This window comes from Candidozyma duobushaemuli (assembly GCF_002926085.2).
Source record: "Candidozyma duobushaemuli strain B09383 chromosome Unknown A_B09383, whole genome shotgun sequence".
In the NCBI taxonomy this organism is placed as follows: domain Eukaryota; kingdom Fungi; phylum Ascomycota; class Pichiomycetes; order Serinales; family Metschnikowiaceae; genus Candidozyma; species Candidozyma duobushaemuli.
The window spans coordinates 2,831,858-2,850,571 of NW_020289901.1; the positions used below are offsets into that span (position 1 = coordinate 2,831,858).

General features: G+C 41.3%; 8 protein-coding genes and 1 non-coding gene across 9 annotated transcripts; 5 read left to right on the plus strand and 4 right to left on the minus strand. All coding sequences in view use genetic code 12, as the record gives it.

The window, feature by feature from the left end:
• Positions 1 to 671: 671 nt before the first annotated feature.
• CXQ87_001280 (uncharacterized protein) lies at positions 672 to 1,913 on the minus strand (the record flags this gene model as incomplete). The annotated part of the gene is made up of 1 exon (XM_025479823.1): positions 672 to 1,913. The coding sequence occupies one exon, from the start codon at positions 1,911 to 1,913 to the stop codon at positions 672 to 674; it is 1,242 nt and encodes a 413-aa protein (XP_025339296.1).
• Positions 1,914 to 2,219: 306 nt separating this feature from the next.
• SBA1 (Hsp90 cochaperone) lies at positions 2,220 to 2,822 on the plus strand (the record flags this gene model as incomplete). The annotated part of the gene is made up of 1 exon (XM_025479824.1): positions 2,220 to 2,822. The coding sequence occupies one exon, from the start codon at positions 2,220 to 2,222 to the stop codon at positions 2,820 to 2,822; it is 603 nt and encodes a 200-aa protein (XP_025339297.1).
• A 535-nt stretch (positions 2,823 to 3,357) lies between these two features.
• On the plus strand, positions 3,358 to 4,685 carry CXQ87_001282 (mitochondrial 37S ribosomal protein uS2m; the record flags this gene model as incomplete). Its single annotated transcript, XM_025479825.1, has 2 exons — positions 3,358 to 3,716; positions 3,752 to 4,685. 2 exons carry the CDS (start codon positions 3,358 to 3,360, stop codon positions 4,683 to 4,685), a joined length of 1,293 nt encoding a protein of 430 aa, XP_025339298.1.
• A 440-nt stretch (positions 4,686 to 5,125) lies between these two features.
• On the minus strand, positions 5,126 to 6,031 carry LAG1 (sphingosine N-acyltransferase; the record flags this gene model as incomplete). Its single annotated transcript, XM_025479826.1, has 1 exon — positions 5,126 to 6,031. The coding sequence occupies one exon, from the start codon at positions 6,029 to 6,031 to the stop codon at positions 5,126 to 5,128; it is 906 nt and encodes a 301-aa protein (XP_025339299.1).
• A 468-nt stretch (positions 6,032 to 6,499) lies between these two features.
• On the plus strand, positions 6,500 to 7,739 carry HSE1 (ESCRT-0 subunit protein; the record flags this gene model as incomplete). Its single annotated transcript, XM_025479827.1, has 3 exons — positions 6,500 to 7,045; positions 7,102 to 7,457; positions 7,481 to 7,739. 3 exons carry the CDS (start codon positions 6,500 to 6,502, stop codon positions 7,737 to 7,739), a joined length of 1,161 nt encoding a protein of 386 aa, XP_025339300.1.
• A 1,396-nt stretch (positions 7,740 to 9,135) lies between these two features.
• On the minus strand, positions 9,136 to 9,894 carry CXQ87_001285 (uncharacterized protein; the record flags this gene model as incomplete). Its single annotated transcript, XM_025479828.1, has 1 exon — positions 9,136 to 9,894. The coding sequence occupies one exon, from the start codon at positions 9,892 to 9,894 to the stop codon at positions 9,136 to 9,138; it is 759 nt and encodes a 252-aa protein (XP_025339301.1).
• A 2,398-nt stretch (positions 9,895 to 12,292) lies between these two features.
• CXQ87_001286 (uncharacterized protein) lies at positions 12,293 to 13,497 on the minus strand (the record flags this gene model as incomplete). The annotated part of the gene is made up of 2 exons (XM_025479829.1): positions 12,293 to 12,388; positions 12,733 to 13,497. The coding sequence occupies 2 exons, from the start codon at positions 13,495 to 13,497 to the stop codon at positions 12,293 to 12,295; spliced, it is 861 nt and encodes a 286-aa protein (XP_025339302.1).
• A 1,141-nt stretch (positions 13,498 to 14,638) lies between these two features.
• On the plus strand, positions 14,639 to 16,167 carry CXQ87_001287 (uncharacterized protein; the record flags this gene model as incomplete). Its single annotated transcript, XM_025479830.1, has 2 exons — positions 14,639 to 15,105; positions 15,150 to 16,167. 2 exons carry the CDS (start codon positions 14,639 to 14,641, stop codon positions 16,165 to 16,167), a joined length of 1,485 nt encoding a protein of 494 aa, XP_025339303.1.
• Positions 16,168 to 17,996: 1,829 nt separating this feature from the next.
• Positions 17,997 to 18,078, plus strand: CXQ87_001288. The gene has a single exon. It is a non-coding gene; the product is annotated as a tRNA-Ser (tRNA).
• The last annotated feature ends 636 nt before the right edge of the window (positions 18,079 to 18,714 follow it).

The window sequence follows — 18,714 nt, forward strand, 5'->3', positions numbered from 1 at the left end:
TTAGCGGGATAAGTTTGGTTTCATCGATATGGTAAACAAAATGCCCCCCAAGAACTGCCACTTGGCTACATTTAGTGATTATCGATAAATAGTAATCGCTTGTAAATTTGATGAACCCCAAGAGCCCATAAGCTTGTGCAATTTTATGAATCCCACCTTCTATCGAATCATCTAAACCTTTCATCAATTCAACGACATCCTTTCTCGTGTAGAAATAATTCTTATCTTCGATGATGGACAACGTGCCAGTTCTCGTGTCCGAGTTGATCTCGATAATTCGGAATAAGCTTTCTTTTGCATTACTCCCAACAATGTACATCGTTGTCGAGGAATTGTAAACGGTAAACCGTTGCAAAATGATTCTTCGGTTGGTCTTCTCGAGACGCCTACTGTTTGAGCTTTCTTCGGTTGACGTCGAGGCATTATCGTTGAAGGGTTCATTGTTTGCCCGACCTGTCGATACCTCATCAAGCCTATCGCGGTCGTCTAAGGATTCCGCCTCAAAGGGTTGCAGCAGCCTATTCACTGATTGAGCGCTCCTTTCCATGTTTCGTCTAGGTCATATCAAACACTCATGTATATTGGAGCAAGCCTTAGGCAATGAAATCGCGCAATACATCTTCCACGAGTGTGCACAACACTCAAAAAAACCAAGTTGCGCGGTTTTTACTTCAAAGCTCGCCAACAATTGGTATTCTCCATTTGATACCCTCGCGATCATACGAACAGCGTTTCTTTTCCGCGATACTGTCAGAATTGTCAAGCTCAAAGTCACCAAACCTATTCACGAATTGTCGTCTCTGGTACACTGTATTAAACTTGTAGTATCTGTGATTGAAAGTATTACGAAAGAAAAAGCGAGCGTACTCCATTAGGCATTCTTCATCCAGCTTAAGGCCCGTGTTGAAATCTGTCGGATAGCTCATGTCGTACTGCTCCGCTATTTGCGATGGATCACCTCTTCCGTATGATTGCCCTTGGCCCCTCAGGAATGGCCCGTTTTGGACGAAGTTCAAAGCCTTATAAAAATTTTTCAACGGCAAATTAATGAAATACTTGTAGTTGGTTTCTTGACAGGAATAATATAGAAGATCGTAATCGTTAAATAACATTGACGGCTGTGAAATGTCGATAAAAAAAATTCTGAATCCTGATTTGAGATAAAGGCCTATTTCCTCCATGACTAGCTCAATTTTTTGGAGTAAACCATGCTGATTAGATTCATTTCGAACGTGCAACGATGGAGCATTGATTCGAAATTCACCAACTTTGAGAAAGCAGAATTGCTTCTTTGGAAGAATCTCGTTGATATTCGTTGGAGGGAAAAAAGTTTGAACTATATCCTCCCCATTCGTATCTTGATATTTGATGTCAAACTTAGTAGTTCCTAGACCACTTCCTGACTTGACAACCAAGCCGACGTTTAGGTTATATGTTCCGGGCGCTAACCATATTTCCTTTCTGTATGATAGGAGATATGATCGGTTTATCTCCACATAATGATTGTAAATATAGTTTGTTGGCTCATCAATTTGATAATCAGAATACTCGGCAAATAATCGCTTGTTCTTGAACAATGAATAGACATATTTCCAAGAGTCCTTAACATACATCGACTCGATGATTTCAGTTGGGCTCTTGCAGGTGCCGTAATAATCGACTAGTTTCAATCTCTTGGAAATGACTTCTCTGGAGGTTTTTCGGAAAGCATCTAGTGTCATGATGTAAGTTCTGAGCCAAGGGTAAACTTTGGCAATTATGTCTACTACATCTTCGCCAAATGTGATGATTAGCTTCTCGAAATACAAATCATTATAAAGAAAGTAAAAATGGGAGTTGACATGCTTGAGGGAGCTTCCAGGACAGGATTTGAGAAGAAGCACTTGGATTTCCAAGGGAAGTCTATGAAGCATTGGATATGTTGATAAGACTATCAGGTACACCTTCTGAGTATCTCTATGTGGAGGATGGGTGCGACACAAACTGGGGTAACAGACGGCCTGATATTCCAGTATCGCGAGAGACCAAAAATGATCGACTTGGGGGAGGAGGGGGGAGGGAGGTCGAGAACATAAAGAAGCTATGACCGGCCTAAAATTTAGTTCATTTTAGTATAAAAAGTGTCGTTGGTAAAAAACTTGAGGATCACGTGCCAGAAGGTTCTCGAAATATAAATTGAGCACTCAGTGTCACTAATTGAGAAAGAGTAATACTACATCATGGTCGTTCATCCAGTTGTGACGTGGGCTCAGCGCTCGAGCGAAACCGAACCCGAGAAAAACATATTGTTTATCACCATTGAGGCGCAAGATCCACAAGATTCAAAGATAGATCTCACCTCCGATGCACTCAAATTTACTGCCAAAACCGATGATGGCAGCGACACGTATGAATTAGACTTGGAATTATTCGATAAGATCGAACCAGAAAACTCCCATTGGAATGAAGCCGGTAATCATATTACCTTCATAATTCGAAAAGCGGAGCCAAAGGCCGAATACTGGCCAAGATTGTTGAAAGAAAAATTAAAGCTCCATTACATCAAGACTGATTTTGACAAATGGGTTGACGAAGACGAGCAGGATGAGCAGGCTGATGATGGAAACATGGATATGGCCAACATGATGGGAGGCCAAGGAGGACCTGGAGGTGCGGGAGATTTGGACTTCTCGCAACTTTTGGCCGGCGCCGGAGCTGGTGGAGCTGGTGGAGCTGGTGGTCCAGATCTCAGCGCATTAGCCAGTCAATTGGGCTCAGCTGATCCATCTGAAGTGCTGGGAGAAGTTTCCGAGGAGCATCAGGAGGAAGAAGATAAAAATTAGTAATCTTTTACTCACTGTATTGAATTCTTCAGGAACTATCATAAGTAATTTATGTAATTCAATTAATTTTTGATTATCAGAATGACCACACCATGAAAAGTTATCAAACGGCATAAATTTTCAAAACAGATAAACTGCCTATTTTTTAGTGATGTCGAATCTGCGAAAATATAAAAATGGTAGCGCTCACGCTGAATTAGAATCATTTCTACGAGAGCCGTAGAGGCTTCTTTGATGCTTTCGAATAAATGTACTGAAATGCCTTTCAGTGTATTGATTTCACCAATCGAGCACGAAGCAGGCGGGAGTAAGTCTGAGCTTTTGGATAACAACTCATGATGAATAGCAATGAAATTGTTCTTCTTACAGAACAATTGTATCAATCTTGAGGTCTCCATTGCTGAAATGTTTACTAAGTTGGTCTTAAGCCATTTCGTCGTTGCAAGAGTGCGATGGCAATCCGTGAGAGTAATTTTTTGCACGTGACATAAAAATTAGAACAAAAATTTTGGCGTTTCTCTGTCGGTCAACCAAGATGAGGAATACAAAAGGTGGTGTTGACAGCCTCAAGCACTCTCTCTTCAAAGCTAGCTTCATTGCTAGAAGCTTTGAGGCTAGACAGTTTTTGTCTTTTGATGCTTTACAGCAGAAGCAAATTCGAGAAAAAGCTTTAGCAGATGCTTTTGCCAAAGAAGAGGAAGCGAAAGCTCGAGAGAAAGCTGCTAGAGAAGCACGAGGTAGAGCACAGGCAAGGATTTCTTCTGTGAATACAACTCCATGGGATGTTGCTATTCCACAGAGTTCTTACCGCAGCAGTGAAGTCTCTACCTCAGCAAAATTTCAGCAACTTGATAGCGAAATAGAAGATTTGCTCTCCAATAAATTGAGACTCCCGTCTTTCAAAATTTCGAACAGGCCCTGGATTAAAGAATCACAGGAAGCTATCCGGAGTCGAGAGGAGACGCTGCATCATTATCGCAGAAAATACAGACCACTACGAAAACTGAGGGATCGAACTTCCCCAACTTAAGGCCAACACCAGATTACAAACCGTATTCAGATTCAGAACTTTTCCTCAGGCATTTGATTCATACCGGAAAGTCAGGAAAATTGGGCTCGCAGCTTATGGATGTTCATCAAGCTAAGGACGCGAGGGAGAATCCGCAACCAATTTCTGAAATTTCTATCAGCCATTTGATGAGTGCTGGCTGCCATTTTGGCCATTCTAAATCTCTGTGGAGACCTTCAACACAGCCATACATATTCGGAGAGTATCAGGGCACACATCTCATCGATCTTAATGAGACATTGGCGGCACTCAAACGAGCAGCACATGTGATCAAAGATGTTTCTAGAAAAGGCGGGCTTATCTTATTTGTGGGAACAGGCAGACTGGTAGAACAACATCGTGCACTTGAAAGAGCCGCTGAAAGAAGTGGTGGGTATTATGTTTCCCGAAGATGGATACCAGGAACCATTACTAATGCCTTGGAGGTCACAAAGCAGTTAGGCGGGGTCCAAAAAGTTGAGGTAAACATGGGTGATGACATCACCCTGAGGAACATTTCACAAGATGGCACTATCAAGCCGGACATTGTTATTATCTTAAACCCTGTCGAAAACAGGAATGTCATTAACGAGTGTACGATTGCTCGTATCCCAACAATTGGTCTCTCAGATACCGATATGGAGCCGTCACTCTTGTCGTATCCAATCCCGTGTAATGATGACTCAATAAGAGCTATTACCCTAGTTTTGGGCGTGCTATCGAGAGCTGCCGAAGAGGGCGTTCAAGAGAGAAAGGGCTTTTTCAAAATTTTCTTCGGTCAAATCATCTGCTCTGGTCTGAGCGTATTTTTGTAAATAGACTGTCTGAAGCAGAATTTTAGATTATTTTTTTTTTTTTTTTTTTTTTTTTTTTTTTTTTTTTTTTTTTTTTTTATTTTATTTTTATTTTTTACGTAGCATGTTTAATTTTCTGAAGTTTGCACTCACTTATTCCGACTTATCCTTCAGAGTTCCTTCATCCTCTTCATCTTCAGATTCACTTCTTTCGTCCGCCTTTACCCCGCCAACAACATATCGATACAAAATTCTCAAAATGAGGAACAACCAATACGCATTGAGGATTTGTAATGCAAAAATCAATCCAAAAACAATTGGTTGAGAAATCCAACACTTGTATTGTTGAGTATCCCAGTTTAACTCCCACTCACCGACAGTCCTAAATTCAGTCAACACGGACCACAAAATCCTAAGGTTGATATAATGTCTGAGATATATCCAGATAAAAACGAATCCAATCAAGAATGGCCCGTGAGAATCGAATCTAGATAGTTCAATGTTTTGGAGGTTGCCAAGAAGAAATCTGAAACGTCCATAGTCACGTAGATTTCGATACCCATCCATGTAAAATGAAAACGATAAGACAACCAGATGAGAGCGATTGTGATGATGTGATGAAGAATTAGTTCGTGAAAGTCTTTTCTGGGCTTTTCAAGTTGTAAAACTAGAACGACAGATTGTTGAACCCAAAATGCCGCTTGTCCAAGGTAGTATACCTTAAAAAGCCAATCATGAGTTTTGTGAGGGTAATTTTCATACAAAGGAGTGGTTTCAAAAAACCAAAGCGGCATGGTGCTCATCACATATAGTCCATATGGGCCAGAAAGACCATAGTAGAACATCGCGTAACTTTGTTCCATGAACCTGTTGACTTTGTGTGGTCTCGTAACACCCAATAATCCAGCAAGCGGCCTCAAAACCACACACATCATGAATTCTCTGAGAAATGTAAAGAAAAGGGCGTAGAATCCCACGAAATAGAAATCATTCACGCCTTTTCCATACTGATCCGTACCCTCGATATGATAAGAGGGCTTGATTAGTTTCTCCAAAGTTTGGTGGAGGGAGCTATCATCGTTCGTACCAAAGTATGCCACGAAGAATACACTCAAGACAATAAATGGATTAATCCAAGTATGCCTAAAACTCAATTCCTTGAAAGCCACGAACATTTTGCGTACAATGGCCACATCGGTTCTGGATTCGTCGCTCAAAGCTCTCACCCGTTGATTCAGCTTCTGTCTTTGCGAAGCTGTGAGTTTCATAGTAGAAAACCCTGGAGCTGAGGTATCACCCACATTAATGTTCCCAACCGAGGAGCCTCTTCTTCGGCGGGTTGGTCTGGGAGACGACGATGTGCTCATTTTGTTGTCAATACTGTTGGTAATTCTTCGAGGATGTGAAAAACTGTCGTCGTTAGGTTCGTATTGTTTTCACGAATTCTGTTCTTTTCACGGATGATGACCGTTTGCGTGATTTCGAATAAAAAAAAGTTTGGGAGACGTTCGGAGCATCAACTGGTGTATTGGTGTAGTCGTGAACAGTACCATTCCAGCTTTAGCGGCCTCACGCGCCACATAGCCCCTAACTCATTCTACAATATTTGAGCCAGATCTTTTACTTTATATATTTTATTTTTTCCAGCAATTTTTTTTTTGTTTGTTTGCTGATTTATTCCCGTGTCACTTTCGAGTGTTACTCATTCTTTGTATATAATTCGCTTCGAGTCAGTGTCGAAGCCGTGTTACATTTTGTGATCCCACCATGTAGGTAGAGATTCCTCCGTGACTTTCTGCTGCGCGATATTGCCACAACACTGACTACTTATAGCCATGTCTTCTTTGAAAACACAAATTGACAAAGCCACCGATTGTACATTGACCGACGATAATTGGCAGTTAATTCTCGATGTGTGTGACACTATATCCAAGGATCCTGAAAAAAATTCAAAGGATGCTATTAATTTCATCAGAAGTCGACTCTCCACAAGGGATGCGAATACTTTATTCAGAACACTCTCTCTCATTGTTGCCATAGCTGAGAATTGCGGCTCACGGTTGCAACAGGAAATTGCCTCAACTTGCTTTCTTCAGGAGAGTGTTTTGAGCAAATTGTCTGACAAGAAAGTTCACAAGCAAGTTAAGGTACGGATCGCAGAAGTAATTGCCCATCTCAATATGACATTTAAAAACGATCCATCCTTAAGGCCGATACAAGATGCGCTACAAACTGTGAAAACAAAATATCCTCAGTATTGCAAAGGGGCACCGTCTAAGCCAGCTAAAACAGCAATACCTGGAAAAGTCAAGGAGCAGGAAGAGCAAGAGCTCGAACGAGCGCTACAATTATCGGTACAAGAATATGAACGAGAGCAGACCGTAAGAAAAATTAACATAAAGAATGATGTTGCAGACATGCCCACGAAAGCCGTGAGAAGGTGCTGAAAGATAGGTTGGAGCCCATGACGATCGCCAATGTCAAAAAGGTTCGCGCTCTCTATGACCTCATTTCCTACGAGCCAGACGAGCTCTCGTTTAAGAAAGGTGATATTATTATTGTTGTGGAATCTGTTTACCGTGACTGGTGGAGAGGTGCCCTTCCTAATGGAAAGATTGGTATTTTTCCTCTAAATTATGTGACCCCCGTCGTAAGCAAAACACCAGAGGAAGCAGCGCGAGAAGCGTCTGTGGAGGAGAGGTTGCTGAAAGTTGAGCAACGAAAGATTGATGAGCTTCTTGCTCTTATCTCATCGGATCCTTTGACCTTAGACGAAGATAGGGTCACAGAATTGTACAATGACATACTCCCTTAAGACCATCATTAGCAAAGGCTATTGAGAAATACGGCACTCGGAGAGACGAACTTACAGTACTTCATGATCGTACGAGTAAGGCCACTTACTTTTACGACTCATTGATTGATAAAGTGGTACATCACAGTGGAGAATTTCGAGCATCTGACAGTCTTCCTTATCCCTCGGGAACTAGATTTGTCGAGCCAGCGTTGCAACAACAGCTGACGAGCAGTGGATTTGGTAATCAAGGAGTTGATAGGCCTCATTTTAGTCGGTAGGTAGTATATAAAGGATCTACATAGATGAGCGGAAATATCTCTGTTCTCAACTTCTGCACATTGATCTTAGTTCGCAGAATTTCTTGCGGGAATTACCAACGCCTCGATGTCGAATTTGTACGGTCACAGGGAGCAAGAGAATAATGAAAGATTCAATCAACTAGCTGATACGCTTAGTCAATTCAGAAATACCGTCGAGCATGACATACAAGGTGGCATACGATCTGAACTGAATATCTTAGACTCTTTAAGTGACAATTTCTCACAGTTGTGGACACGGGTCAAACGAAGCAGTAATGATCTTTCAACAACCATGAGACGCAATTCAAATCTTAGTCGTATCGTCGGTCTAATATTGCTACTTTTTTTTGTGATTTGGATGATCTACAAGGTATATTATTGACAGATGATAAAGGTTCATGTGCGCTCTGCCACATTTGATCCCAATTTATAATTTCCAATTGCCTTGCCCCAATTGACTTTTGATTTAGTGACAGGAAGCAATCTTCGTAAGTGTTTGAAATGATTTTTGTTCAATTCATCGAATTGTTGGACTATCTGCAAAGTCAACCGATCCTCCGTACGTCTGATTATTTCATGGATCGCTTCTGCATTAACAGAGGTGAGATTCTCGTCAAATGAATCATTGGAGTGAAGTCTCACGTTTCCCTCTTCATAGTAATGAATATCTGTCCCAACTTCAGCGTGTATCTTTGATCCCTCTATAGTGAATGTGGACTTCCAACGCCCACTGTAAAAATTGGATGGCTCACTTTTCTCACTTAAAATAAAAATTTGGACTTTGTCATTTAAAGGTGTCACGCTGAATTGATATTTTGATGGATAATGACCCTTTGAGTAAGTGTCAAGGAGGTCGACGAGTTCTTCATAATAAGAAGGGCGATATTCAGGCTTAAAACTTTCGAAATCTGAAGCCTCCTCTTTGCCAAAATCGTAGTAAAACTTTTTGTTCGCTTTGTAGTCTATGAATTTTCCTGTCTCCGGCTCTCTCAGAAATTTCGAACAGATAGAGCTTTCGGTCGCGTGGCCCTCAAACTCAAGATATTCTGCAATTTCACGATCCACGATTGAATTCCCATCTTTAGGTACGATAGCCGACAAGTCAGTTTTCACTTTCCTAATTTCACTGGGTGGAGCTGTCGAAACCAAATCTTTAATCAACGTGTCTAATTGCATTATAGTGGGGATTGAGGTGTTCACTGTGAAATGATCAGTTGCGCACACGGAGTAGTCGGTGCAGTACAACTTCTAAAACTTCCACATAATTTTACGGATCAGTGAAGCCTCTGAGCTAGATTTACAAATTGTAATTTTGTAACAGAAACTTTGTGTCAAACCAAGTAGATACTTACTGATTGTATTGCGTACATAAACATCACGACAAATGGAACGAGTTAGCTCCCTCTGACATAGCTCGTAATAACTGAGATTCCATTATATCTCTCAGACTATAATCGGGAAGCTTTAGGTACAGTGCACAAGTCATTACTGAGGGCAAGTAGTCATCACTTGTGAGCCCACTTTCCGGGTCTTTTCTCACCACAGTAAATCTTGGATGCAAACATTTGAACCCACCGATGGGAAGCTTCAGTGCTCCTGTGAGAAAACGCAAAAATTGGCGGCGATGAACTTCATCGAAGTTGGAGATCACCTGGACAAGACGAATTACTGACTTAGATGAGTTTGTGTAGCCATGGTTCGCCTCTATGGCGTCAAAGATGTTTCTTTCTGACCAGTCTTCCTCGATTGCACCAAAAATCTTTCGCAATTCTTCCGGATAAAATACCATTAATGACTGAATCGGAAAAACTGTCGAGAAGCCTTCAGCGAACTTCTGTATTTGACACAAAATACCATCCTTGAGAACAGCATTGATCATCGCGTGAACATAGTCATGAACGTTGCGTCCAGTCACTTTTAAATTCGCACCATTGGGAACTAATTCATAGCTTGCATCATCTTGAAGAACAAAGTAAAGTTCCATCTCTTCAATAGGATCCGTCTCTTCATGCTTTGATGTACTCATCTCGAGTAACAGTTTCAAGCTCCTGAACAAGGAAGGGTCAACCTCGAGAAGATCTGTCAATGTGGGGGCATAAGTCCAGTCCTTTATTGTGGACTTTGCAATTAGCATTCGATAAAATTGAGGGTTTAAATCGATATCCACGATACGACAATCAAATAACGCTCTAGCCATAAACACTCCCAAAAAATAAAAGAGATTATCGATTTTCTTCTTGAATTGCGAGTTATGCTGGGTCGAGACAAAGGGTTTTGGAAAAAGACCATTTTCTGAGTCAACAAAATGACCTGGCTCTATCGAAATACGAGTTCCCGAAGCTCGCCACATGTTCAAATCACTTCTTTGGAATTCATGAGACACGGATGAATAAAACTCAAGGGTTGGCCCAAGGCCGGATCCTACCTCATCAAAATATTCAACTTCAAGAATTTCAGGTGATGAACCGAACTTTTTCAAGACGTTGAGCGCACTGGACATAAGATTAAATCTTGAGATGCGAACCTTTTGGCGACTGATGCGGCCTAGCTGTAGATTTCTGTTTGAAAAGACGGACTCTATCTCACTGTTTGACGAATAAAGTTCGTGGTCCGCTGCATCTTGCCAATAATGGATAAGCCTTGAGTATCCAAACGATGTACTTCTCAAAAACAATATTCTCAATTCTAAAGGAAAAAGGAAGGGAAAAGTTCGGGTCAAAGCCAAACTCCATGAAGGTTGAGCTCCACTGGCAACCACGAGAACTTCTTCCAACTGTCTCCGAAGTTTTACAGTGAGCTTCCAACAACAAAAGGCCTCGTCTGGTAGATGAAACAATCCCTCTTGCCTAGCCCTTGTATTCATTTTGTAGATCGTTTGAAGTGCATTGAGTATGGGTGAGGATACCATATCAGTTGCACGTTCAGACCATCTTTCTTGTAGACGATGAGGTTTTACTATTTGGGTACCGTTCGAAGGCCGAATTTCGTAAGCAATTTGATGGATCTGAGACCATAAATCATCCTTTGTATTAGCAGAAGCGAAGATAGCCCCGAAAATGGTGGTATCGCTTGGCACAACATCTCCATTCAAATAGAATAAGCACTCATTCTCGTGTGAAGTTCGTTCGTTTATCAAGACGTTCGATGGAGTTGATTGACAACCCTGTTCAGTTCTTTGAATGAGGAATGATTCAATGGAGCGGAAAGTTGCTACCGCTTGGACACAGATCGTCATTGCTTCAACTGGTATTTTAGACGCTTTTGTATGTGGAACTAAACGCAACCGAATCTGACGGGCTAAATTAGAAGCATGCCTAGGGCTTCCACTTGGACTTTTGTCGGTGACAGAAATGACCTCGAACGACTCAGCACGCAGCAATGCCTCCAAAAATAGGTCGATAAGCCTTCTAATGGCTTTAGAATTTTGGAGGATGACAGAATAAAAAAAGCGCCCTAAAGGCGTGTGAAGGACATCGACGTTATTAGGGTTCATGAAATGTGACAGAAAAACCTCATTTACACCCAGTGTTACGAGTTCATAACTTGTGAAATTAGTCGTGTCGTGTAGGAGCAAATCTTGCAATTGATTCCAAAGCGTTTCGCAATGAAGTGGGTCGGGGCTCTCTGTATTCAAAACAAGATTGACACTTCTTGAGAGATCTGATCCTGATGTTGATTCATCTCCCGACAAATTTAAAACGAGGTCATTTGAAATCCGTCGAAATTGATCTAATCCCTTTTTAGCTCTCAGAAGAAGAGCTGTTTTGGGGAGCTGATCAGAAAGACGTGAGAAGTCCAATTCAGGATTTGCAAACGTCGAAAACCTTGCCAATGAGGGAACCCTATCGTTCTCAAGGTAATTGCCGTTGATATCCAAAATAAATGAATTCAATCTCTCGGCAATATATTCGATGTCTTTAAAAACCCCCTCTTTCTTGAGGCTGAGGAGACAGTTCAAGAACTCTTTTTCGAAGACACAATTAATTATCGCCACCGAAGGTATAATATTGGATATTGTTGAGTTGTTCAAAGATTCCAAACCAATGCCTGATAGTAAATCAGACTTTGCAGCACTAACGAGAGATGCGATTATGGATGTAAGTTCGCTCATATGTGTCACTAGAATCAGATTTTCAGAATCAATGTAGGTTAACACTCTGAACATATTGATGAGGGCCATTTTTCGGATTTCGGATTCCATGCTTGCGAGGAACACTTTGAGTACAACTGGCCAAGCCCAGTGTAAGAAAGTTTCGGTTTCATCAATAGTTCTTTGGTGATGAGTCGGAGTTTCTTTTGATATGGTCCCCCGTTCATCTCTGTTGATGGGAATAAACACAAAGGGAGATTCACTAAGATCATAAGTCGTTGGAGTTAATGCTCCAATGAACCGAAGAATATTGAGTAAAATTTCTTTCGGTGCTGCCATCACCGAAGTGTAAGAAACCTCCCTTATAGAGTCTGAAGTCAAATCCAGCCCTGGCCGTTTTTCATGTTTCTTATTGTAAAATTCGAGGGCATAAAACAAATGCCTACCCGCATTCAAGCCTAAAAGCATCTCTGAAATCTTCGGTGACGTTGATGCCATGAGTTGAAGCGATTCTAAAAGACTTAGCAGCACTTTGAAACTCATGAGAGTCTCTTTACTCGCCTCTCCACATGAGCCACTGATTACATTCAAAATTAAATCCAACATTTGTCCATCGGCAAAAAGCTCTTCATGCGAACGCCGTTTATACTTGAAGCTCATTGCAATCCGCGATAACGCGAGACAAGCATGTTCTCGGACAGTATCATCCAGGTTACCTTTCACAACATCAAAAAGTTGATGAATGATATCCTTCACCTTCTGAAAGTTACTCTCACTGATGTTGAGACAGGAATTTGATATAATAAAAAGACATTTCCGCTGCGCATGAATTGTTAGAAAGTCGAGATTTTGAACACAGGCCAAAAGCCCATCATTTGATACGATCAAGTTGTGAGAGATTCGTTCTCTCGAAATCATTTCTAATGCTTGGAGAGCCTGCTCCGTGAGATCGATATACTTGATGTCGAGAAGCTGAATGATGAGTACTTCTACTGCTCCATTAGTAAGTGCATCATGAATAAAATCTTGGTTGACCTCCAAAAAGTTGAAAAGGCAACGACAAGTCACTAGATGCAACTCTAGATGATCCTCGAAAAGTGGTTCCCTCAAAATGTCAACCAAGGCTCGTGCAAATTTGTTAGAAGGTATTAAACGCTCAGCAGTTATACCATTCATCATGAGAAGCCTCTCTGAGAGCTCATTCAACGATTCTAATACTATAAAAGGGTCGTCACGCTGTGAAAGGTTAGAAATAAGATTTTCGAACTCCGTCAGTTGTCTGCTAAATGGTGACCCTTCAATATTCCCTACCAACCTTTGCACGACTTCAATGAGGTTAGTACCGGAATGTGTTCTTTCTTGTCCGACAACCTCACGTATTAGGTCACGATGACTTCTAAGGCCGCTCGTATGGTTAGATGGACTGATAGTAGCGGTAAACTCGCGAACCGACTCATCTCCGTCGCTGCTACTCTCGTGAAATCCCTCATGTTCTTCGTCCAAGTCTTGACCTACCTGGACTCCTGCAAAGTCTTGCAAAACACCATCATTATCGTCTTCATTTGGTTCCGAATGTCTGTTCTTTTGCGATTCATCATTACATTCATGATGTTGCTCGGCACTTTGATTGTCCGAAAGGTCTCGCATAATTCGTCCTTGAGGTTTCGCGAATATTTAAGTAACTGCCACTGGTGACCAAAATGAGTATTGCTCAGGCCTAGCTTCTTGGGATGTTTGAGAGTAATCTGTCGCCATACAGGTCAGTCTAGTTAACATGAAGCTTCAGGAGTACTTACACGTGACTCGACTGCGAATAGGGAAGAGCTGCTCAAACGGCACCATGTCCCACTGTCAAATACTTCACGCGAATCACAAAATTCCTAATTTTTAAAAAAAATTGCACGCGCTTCTATAAGAGAATTTCTTCTGAGTACAGTTTGACACTATGGACCTTTCATCTCTCAATCACTCGAGGAACAAGCAAGTTGTAAACAAGGCAACTAGGTTCAAGCTCTAGATTTTGTTTTGCTCCTTGAAAAACCCATGTCTGCATATCCGGAAAGCAAAACTAGAGTTGGCTGCTGCATCATCTCTCACGTTATGTACATTTTCAGTCACTAAGAAAAACGTGCCGTACTAGTCTCAACCTCCTACTCCTCTGCTTAAGAAAACAGCCTGCAAAAGGAAGCTCAAAGTCCCGACTATTTCTGTAAATATGTTTTTGGCCTTCGAATTCGCGGAACAATCCTTTCCCGCCTTGCCAAAGGTAGCAAGGTACGTTGCCACCAGCTTGCGAAGTGCCCCCACATACTGCATAGTTTTGCATAAGTTGATGTTGCAATACAGTTTATCCGAGCAAGGCCGTCACAAAGGCGGTGTAACCCGAGAATTGAACAGTACTTCCCAGGTGGAAGTTATACAAGTCAAGATTTTTTGCTAAATCTTTGAAAACGCAAATGCAAGTAAGCTCACCAACTCTTCTCTTGAGCCGATTTAGTGACAGGAAATGTCAGAACGTTGCCACGCATTTATGCATCTGCCCCACCTTGTCCCCACATATCCCCGCTACAATAACTTTTTCCGGCATATATTTACCCGCGTTTGGCAGGCTGCGCCAAACCCTGCAAGATGTTGGGTGTTGACTCCATCGCCCGAGAGTCGGTCTGAAATTCAGGGTATAAATTGCGTAGATCCTCTCTTATTCTTGAGCCAACAAAAAAAAAGAAGAATTCTAAAAAGAATCTCTTACGATACGATCAAGGACTGAAATCGACTGCGAGAAAGTGAAATGGATAAACTTGAAAAGACTGAAGTGGAGAAATCTGAAGTGTCACATATTGAAAGCAATATTGAAAGCGGCACAAAGTCAAGGGATTTTTTTGAGGTTGAAAAACCTGAACTGTTAAAGCAGTACAGCGATGAAGAGATCGATAAATTCCACAAGAAGATTACTCGAAAAGTCGACTTGAGATTGATTCCTATGTTGGTGTTTTTGTACATTTTAAACTATCTTGACCGAAATAACATTGCAAGCGCTAGACTAGGTGCATTGGAAGAGGATTTGAATTTGAAGGGTAACCAATATGAGACTTGTATCTCCATTCTTTTCGTTGGTTATATTCTTATGCAAATTCCTGCTAACATGTTTTTGAACAAGTTCAAAAAACCATCAATTTTTCTTGCCTCAATCATGGGTGCTTGGGTACAATTTCCCTCTGTACTGCTGCCGTCCAGGGCTTTGGTGGACTACTTGCCGTGCGTTTAGTGTTGGGATTTGTTGAAGCTGGTTTTTTCGGCAGTTGTCTCTATGTGTTGTCCTGTTGGTATACAAGAAAGCAGCTTGGCTTCAGAAATTCCTTGTTGTATTCTGGATCTTTACTTTCTGGTGCCTTTTCAGGTTTGATTGCCGCTGGAATTGTTGACAACATGGACCACCTTCATGGGTTGAGATCTTGGAGATGGCTTTTCATTATTGAAGGAGGAGTTACAGTGGGAGTCGCTCCATTGGCTTACTTAGTCTTGCCTGATATGCCTCACAACTCAAAAATGTTGAATGATTTTGAAAAGGATGTCCTTTTATACAAAATTAGATGCGAAACAGGACAAGATGACAGCGATGAGACAAACGAAGAATCATACTGGGGTGCTTTCAAGTTGGCTGTCTGTGACGTTAAAGTTTGGGCATGTTGCGGTATACTCTCATGGTTGGTCTCAGCAGCAGGTGTTACTAATTTCTTTCCCTCCATTGTTGAGACACTCAACTTCGATCGTGTCATCACTTTGTGTCTTACTGCTCCTCCGTATATCCTTGCTGTCATAAGTACCTTCATATGGGCACTTCATGCTGATAAAACAGGAGAACGTTTTTGGCACGTTGTTTCCCCTCTACTTATTGCATTGGCATCGTTTATTATTTCAGTGTCTACCTTGAATACCGGTGCGCGATACTTTGCTATGGTAATCATGGTGCCCTCAATCTATTGTTCGTTCACCACAATTTTATCTTGGATGTCCAACTCTGTTCCCCGTCCACCATTGAAACGTGCCATCGCACTTTCTTTGTTGAATTGCTTGTCGAACTCAGCTTCGATCTGGAATGCTTACTTATATCCATCATCTGCTGCTCCACGTTACACCGTTGCATTCACATGTAATTGTGTTTTTATCGCACTTGCAATTGCTTGCGCAGTTGCATTAAGGTTAAGATTGCAAATTTTGAACAGAAGAATCGATAATGGAACCATGAACTGGGAAAATGAGCTAGGCAAAGGAAATGACGGATCGGAAGTTAGGGATGACTTCAGATACTTGATTTAGATTTCATATATTTTGAAAAAGTTTTCAACGGGTTTTAGATTTGTACTTTTGAGAGAATATAGTGTTAAAATTTGACTTCTTCGTGTCAACGTGAAGTCTCTTCATGTGGTTGCCTCAGAATTCTCTTCTGAACTCCATAATTGAGCAATAAGGGCATAGTGCATTGAACTGCCCCAAAGCAGGAGGGCTGACGTTCCGAATCACGACAAATCTGGGGAAGATGCACATGCACATAGTGATGGCTTGATTTAAAAAAAGGAGACGATAAATCCGGTCTACCCGATTGTTACACAAGGAATGAACTTCTTGCGTGGGGGATAATCCGAAGTGCGGCTTTAAGAAGTACTCCTTGCGTCAACGCGGGGCAGTGAATATGCATAAGAGGTGCGGCTCATGTCATGATTTCTTGGCGCGGGATTTTTGGCATCTTACTAATACCGTATTACCATAAAAAGTCTTATGAGTTTTCGATAACAGAACTTTTTAGAATTCATTCTTATCTCATCAAACACAATGAGTTTTGAGAGACCTCCTAGGTTAAATTTTGGGAAGCCGAACAACATCGAGGAAAATAAACGCAACTCATGTGTCGAACGCCTACCTCCCGGCATGAATGATGCCCTTTGATTAGAATAGATTCGTATCATTTTAACAGCATGGTCTGGTTGCATTCCGCTTTGTGAACAAATTAATAAAATATCTCCGGGACATGATGCACTTTGTTAAAATCATAAGATGGGTCCACGTCCTTTATTACCACGAAATCTGAAAATTAACCTCACAATTTGATATCTCTCATCAGAAGTGCGCTATTTGACAGTCTTCCTTTGCTGAATCTACAATACTAGGAAAGTTCTCGATGAGTAATAGCCGGAGAGTTTGTTCTTTTTTACCAATTATTATTGAAGAGGACGCTGGAAAGAATGACTTCGTCCAAACAAAACCTATTGGCTTCGAGGAACCAATGTAGCGTCTTCCGCCCCTTCTGATACTTCACATTTGAACATTTTCGCAAACTAAATTGGTTTGTGAAGACGGTGAGAACTACTTATTTAAAAAACCGTGAATCGAGGGAAGAATGCCCCAACCTCCTCCCCTTCTGATACGTCAGTTGAAGAAGGCCGTAAGACAGATATGTCCTATGGGTCGATAACCACGGCGAGACGTTCGGGAAACTGACCTGAGTGTCTCGTGAAATTGAGAATAATAAGATCTTATTGGAGGTTGTTTCTATAGAGATATAGTTTTTTACTCTAATAAAGAGAAATCAGTCAAAAAAAAAAAAAAAAAAAAAGGAAACCAAGGCACACTCACCTACTCCTCAGCTTTAAAAGCTATAAACCGAAATTATATAGTAAAAACCCTTCTCTCAAATTACCAGATACCAGAGTGGCTATGACTTCACACCTTGTTCTTAGCAGTTGGGGTGGATAGCGAGCGACAATGTATCTTTGCTGGTTTTTCAAATCATATTATGTCATCGACCCTTCGGCGAAACTGAATTCATTGCCCTTTTCAATTGTTGGGGCAGTAGTCTAACAGATTTTTTTTTTTTTAATAGAATGTATTAGCAGGACACTTCTAACGCAGGATTACCCTCCATTAGGAGCCAAAACTATATCGCTATAGAAACACAACCCACTAATCAAGTACCCAAATGTCTTCCCTTACCGAAAAGGCGCGACAGACTTCTGGGAACGGAAGAGAAACTTTTTGAATATACATGAGTTGTTTGCCCCTTTTTTAAATTTTTCTTAATGATTCTCACTAATAGAAACATGTATGTATTAAAGCAATTAGTTGTGCTGCAGGCAAAAATTCATCATACAGGCAACTTGTCCGAGTGGTTAAGGAGAAAGATTAGAAATCTTTTGGGCTTTGCCCGCGCAGGTTCGAGTCCTGCAGTTGTCGTGTTATTTTTTTTTTTCATTCTTAACCTTACGAAATATAAGCTGTTCCAAAACTGAGGCATCTTCAAAAATATTGCATTCGTCAATGTTCCTCAATATGGCCCAAGGCAATGCAATGCACACAACTGATGCTTCCGATTTTACAACTTGAAAGACCCTATGTCCGCCATTACTCACGTGACTAGATGCACCAATGGCTATACGATCGCATGAGTAGTTTCTTTTACGAACAACCACTATGAAAGAAGGGCAAGTCGCTTTGATCACTGGGGCAACCTCCAACCTTGGCGTCAACATCGCATATCGCCTACTCGACCTGCTTCCCGATGAAACAAATGTGACCCTTATAGTTACGTCGAGGACATTGCCTCGAGTCAAAGATGTTATAACGCAGATACGAGAATATTATCGAGAGAAATATCCTACGAGAAAAGGTGAACTAGAGTTTGATTATCTTCTCGTTGATTTCGCCAATATGGTATCGGTCTTGAGTGCTATTCATGAATTGAATAAAAAGTTCAGCAAAATTGATTATCTCTTCATCAACGCAGCACTCGGTGTCTACAGTGGTATAGATTGGGTGCAAGCCACCAAAGCCGTTTTTACAAACATACTTGATGCAGTAACTTTTCCCACT